Consider the following 4,731-nt stretch of genomic DNA (forward strand, 5'->3'; position numbering starts at 1 on the left):
CCCAAACACCCTGTGTGGTAGGTGGGGCTGAGAGAGCTCCAAAGAACTGTGACTAGCCCAAGGTCACCCAGCTGGCGTGTGTTGAAGTGCACAAGCTAATCTGGTCCAAGAGATAAGCCTCCCCAGCTCAAGTATCAGAATGGGGAATCAAACCCAGTTCTCCAGATTAGAGGAGGACTCTGAACGCATGTCACTAGCTCATTTCCCCTCCCACATGGAGAACTTTTGCACCGGGTGGGACTGGGATATAGTTTGTCTCCTTAGACGACCCCGGCAAACGAGTTGTGACCGGGAGCGAGGGATGCGTTTTGAAATCGCTTGTGCCAACTCTGTTCCAACGTTCAAATATTTAATAAAGATCATTCACCCGGAGGGAGGCTGAACGCTAATCTCCCCCACCTACCTTCTGAGGGCGCCAAGAACGCTGCTCTTAGAAGTGGTATAATAAACAGCCAACTTTGCTCACAGCGGAGAGCAGGGATGGACCTCGTGTGGAACACCTCGGCCTTCCTCCTGGTCAACCTCGCCTGCCTGCTCCTCCTGGCGGCCTGGAGGAAAAGGACCCAGAAGACAAACCTTCCCCCCGGCCCGACCCCCCTGCCCTTCATTGGGAACCTGCTCCAGCTGAGGGCCAGCAACATTACCGCAACTCTGAAGCAAGTAAGACTGGGCCGTTTCACATATCTCTGACCTGGGCTTGCTGACCAGGGTGGGGTCTTCTGGGAGATTTGGGGAGGGGGGTCAGCCTGGGAAGGGGAGCATCTGCGGAGGGCAGGGACCGCAGTGGTGGGAGTCAGCCGGTTCGCACCACTTCAGCAGAACCGGTTGTTAAAAGGGTGCTTGTAAACAACCAGTTGTTCAATTATTTGAATTCCCACCACCGGCACCGGTGGTTAAATTATTTTAATCCTGTAGCCCCAAGACTCTACATCTGAGTCCAGGGAGGTTAAAACAACCCAGGAATGAGATAACACATACAGGTCTCTGTGCCCGGGGAGCAGCAGAAGGGTCACCCGGATCAGGCCGGACCTTTGTCGGGGATGGCCTTCTGCGGTTCACCCGCTGCTTCTTGTAGACAGGCCCTCAAGAACCAAGGACAGTCCACACACAGGTCTTAGCACCGTGGTTTGGCACTCCAGATGTTATGGACTACAATTCCCATCAGCCCCTGCCAATTGGCCGTGCTGGCAGGGGCTGATGGGAATTGTAGTCCATAACATCTGGAGTGCCAAAGGTTAATGTGCACAAGGACAAGACAAGAAGCAGTAACCTGCCAACCAAACCACAACGTTGCTGCCACCAGCTAGCTCAGCTGCAGCCTCGCTTTTATAGCCAGCCTCCCGTTCCCTCGTGCAATAACCTCTTGCAGCTGGGTTCCTCCTGAAAAGACTCTGCATCTACTCTAGCTCGCCCCGTAGCTGCTATTAACCTTCTGCTGCGTCTCCTCTGCTGCAAGCTAGCAAGTGGTCTTCTCCTGCGTTGCTCCTGGGGCCCTGGAGACGGGGGGTGGGAGGGAGCTGTCAGGGTCCCCTCTGGCTCTCTATCGAGGGGCTGATGAAGAGTCTCAGAGCTCAGCTCTTGCTGGGGAATCTCAGAGTTTGGACCTGGCTGTGGATCCCCGCCTGAATGCCCTGCCTGAGCCTGGGGACCTGGTCCTGCAGGAACTTCTGGTCAGAGGCGTAATGCCCATTGGGCAAGGTGGGCAGCTGCCCAGGGCACCATCTTGTGGGGGGCATCAAAATGCTGGGTTCGTTTTTGGGTATTTTAGTGGTTTTCCATTTTTGGCCTGCTGGGGGCGCAGTGTTTAGGCTAGCAGCACCAAAATTTCAGCATATCATCAGGAGACTGTCCTTATGCTACCCCCCAAGTTTGGTGAGGTTTGGTTCAGGGAGTCCAGAGTTATAGACTCCCAAAGGGGGTGCCCCTATCCCCCATTGTTTCCAATGGGAGCTAATAGGAGATGGGGGCTACAGTTTTGAGGGTCCATAACTTTGGCCCCCCTGAACCAAACTGCACCAAACCTGGGGGGTAGCATAAGGACAGTCTCCTGATGATATGCTGAAATTATGGTGCTGATATGTCTAAAAATGCACCCCCTGCAGGCACCAACGTCCTGGTACAAAAAAGAATTTGGTCGTGGTGGAGTGGCCGCCCATGGGGGAGGGGGGGATCCAACTCAGGTTTTGCCCAGGGCTCCAGTTTGCCTCGTTACGCCCCTGCTTCTGGCGGCTCAGTCTCTGCATGTACAGGTAGCACCAAGAATCTGGAACCAACCCCGTCCCCTCTTCTCTATCTGAGTCTTCCTCCCAGGGGTTCCCATTCAGACCAGGCTGGGCCCTAACACTGCTGCCTCCCAGAACTGCCTTGGTGTTGCTGGCCAGGTGTGAGCTAGACCGAGCAGCCCGCTCTCCTGGAACATCTGGAGGGCCACGAGTTTGACACCCCTCCTGCAAATGGGTAGGGTGCCAGAGAAAACGTCCGCCACGGCGGAATGAATCTGCAGGATCCAACTCAGTGCCCTGCGGGAAAAAATTCATTTTGGCTCAAGTAAATTTAGCTAGATAAATGATGACCATTCCAGAAATTCACCTTCTCCCCGAGTTATCATTTCAGCTCTTTTTAATTGCCTGACCCCTGCTTGATCTTTACAGATGAGTGAAAAATATGGCCCGGTGTTCACGGTGTATTTCGGCACAGACCAAACCATCGTCCTCTATGGCTACGATGTCGTGAAGGAGGTTTTGGTGGATCACGGAGATGAATTCACCTTCCGAGGCAGCATTCCATCAGCTGATAAGACCAACAAAGGCCTCGGTACAGCCTCTGCTTGTGTGTCTCCGGTCCCCGTGGAATTACTTGGGGGACTGACGTACCGAATGCTCCTATAGCCCATCAGCTAAACTTTGACTCTACCAGACTGCAAGTGGTCCAAAGAAACAATCCCAATCAACGGGTTGTGCAAATCCTTCTTCTTCTTAACTAATGGGTTGTTAATTCAGGCCAAACAAAATAGCACTCACAAGATTTCAAGTTCCCCCTAAAGGGGCCAGATGTTCAATGCCAAGATTTTAAAAAAGAATGTGGTTGACTAGTAGCAGAGGTGGGATCCAGCAGGTTCTCACAGGTTCCCGAGAGTAGGTTACTAATTATTTGTGTGTGCCGAGAGGGGGTTACTAATTGGTGATTTTGCCATGTGATTTATGCCTTAGTTACGCCCCTCCTCTCAGCAGTAGCGCACAGAACTTGAAGCAGTCTAGCAGGAGGTGCACCGGCGTGCGTGGCAGCCTGCGCGCATTCGTTTCCCGCCCAAGGACCAGCGCAGTGGCTGCGTCCTTGCCACAGCCCCGCCCAGGAATGCCCTGCCCCTGGAATGCCCGGCCACACCCCCGTCGTGCCCCGCCCAGCCCCATTGGCGCTATGCCACAGTTTGAATCCCACCACCATGGGAACCTGTTATTAAAATTTTTGGATCCCACCACTGCCTAGTAGGGTTGACAATTCCAGTTCGGGAAATTCCTGGAGCCATGAGGGTGGGGAGTAGACAGATCTCAGTGGGGGCGTGATGTCCACCATGTCCTATTTTCCTGGATAGATCGGATCACAGTTGTCTTGGAGAGCATCAGAGCAAACCATGGAGGGAGGTGGATTAGAAGCAGGGGTCGCCTGCCTATGGTGCTCCAGATGTTCATGGACTACAATTCCCATCAGCCCCTGCCACCATGGCCAATTGTAGTCCATGCACATCTGGAGCACCATAGGTTGGCCACCCCTAGATTGGAGTAAGAGGTACAGACACTTCCAAAAAACGTCACTCCAGTTAGAGAGCCAGGGCAGCAGAGCAAATCCTTTGTGTGGAAGCAGCAGTAGATGGTTCCTTGAAGAGCAAAGGCAGGAAGTGGGCGGCAGCCGCTCTCATCTGCAGGTACATGATCTGCCTGCAGCTGCTACTTCCATGTTTTGCGAGACGAGTTCTGGCCTCATTCCTCTGCCGGTCTTTCCCCAGGGGTGATCATGTCCAATGGTAAGCGTTGGGTGGAGCTGCGCCGCTTCTCCCTCACAACTTTGAGGAATTTTGGGATGGGGAAGAAGAACATAGAAGAGTATATTCAAGAGGAGACGGAGTACGTGATGAAGGAACTCCGGGCCCAAAAAGGTTGGTGAGGGACATCTGGGAAACCGGGTGGCTGCCCACTGAGTGGCTGATTTCGTTAGCAGGGAGGGCTGCCTGGCATTGGGGGGGGGGGCATGACCTGCAACCGGCAGGAGAACAGGAGGGAGAGACGTGGGGCCATCGGCAACAAAGAAGGGGACTTCTGGGAAAAATCCGGAAGTGACATGCAGCCTCTCCAGGAATTCATAGAATCATGGAGTTGTAAAGGGTCATGCAGGGCATCTAGTCCAGGGGTGGCCAACCTACGGCACTCCAGATGTTCATGGACTACAATTCCCATCAGCCCCCTGCTAGCATGGTCAATTGATCTAGACTCTGTCCTCCTGTTGATGCAGCCCAGAATTGCATTGGCTTTTTTGGCTGCTGTATCACATCACAATTTAGTTCCCAGCAGGGGGTCACCCAATACACATCTGATCAAAAGTCCTCATGGTGGCCCCGAGTTCTTTGTAATGTGTGAATCAACCCCTGGTAGAGAGTGGTTCCTGGTTCAGTGGACCCTCCCCCCCCCGCCCCACCCCCATTGACACCCGTCCCCTTCTTTTGCAGGCCAGCCTTTC

General features: G+C 53.8%; 1 protein-coding gene across 1 annotated transcript in view; it reads left to right on the plus strand.

Annotated features, from left to right (window-relative positions):
* Positions 1–443: 443 nt before the first annotated feature.
* The window catches only part of LOC125440843 (cytochrome P450 2C11-like), an 18,570-nt gene continuing 14,282 nt past the window's right edge, over positions 444–4,731 (plus strand). The window contains exons 1-3 of the mRNA XM_048510888.1: positions 444–660; positions 2,652–2,814; positions 4,004–4,153. Of these exons, the coding sequence (XP_048366845.1) occupies positions 481–660; positions 2,652–2,814; positions 4,004–4,153 (493 nt within the window). The 5' untranslated portion in view covers positions 444–480. The remainder of the gene's footprint in view (positions 661–2,651; positions 2,815–4,003; positions 4,154–4,731) is intronic.

This window comes from Sphaerodactylus townsendi, linkage group LG11 (assembly GCF_021028975.2).
Source record: "Sphaerodactylus townsendi isolate TG3544 linkage group LG11, MPM_Stown_v2.3, whole genome shotgun sequence".
NCBI lineage: Eukaryota > Metazoa > Chordata > Lepidosauria > Squamata > Sphaerodactylidae > Sphaerodactylus > Sphaerodactylus townsendi.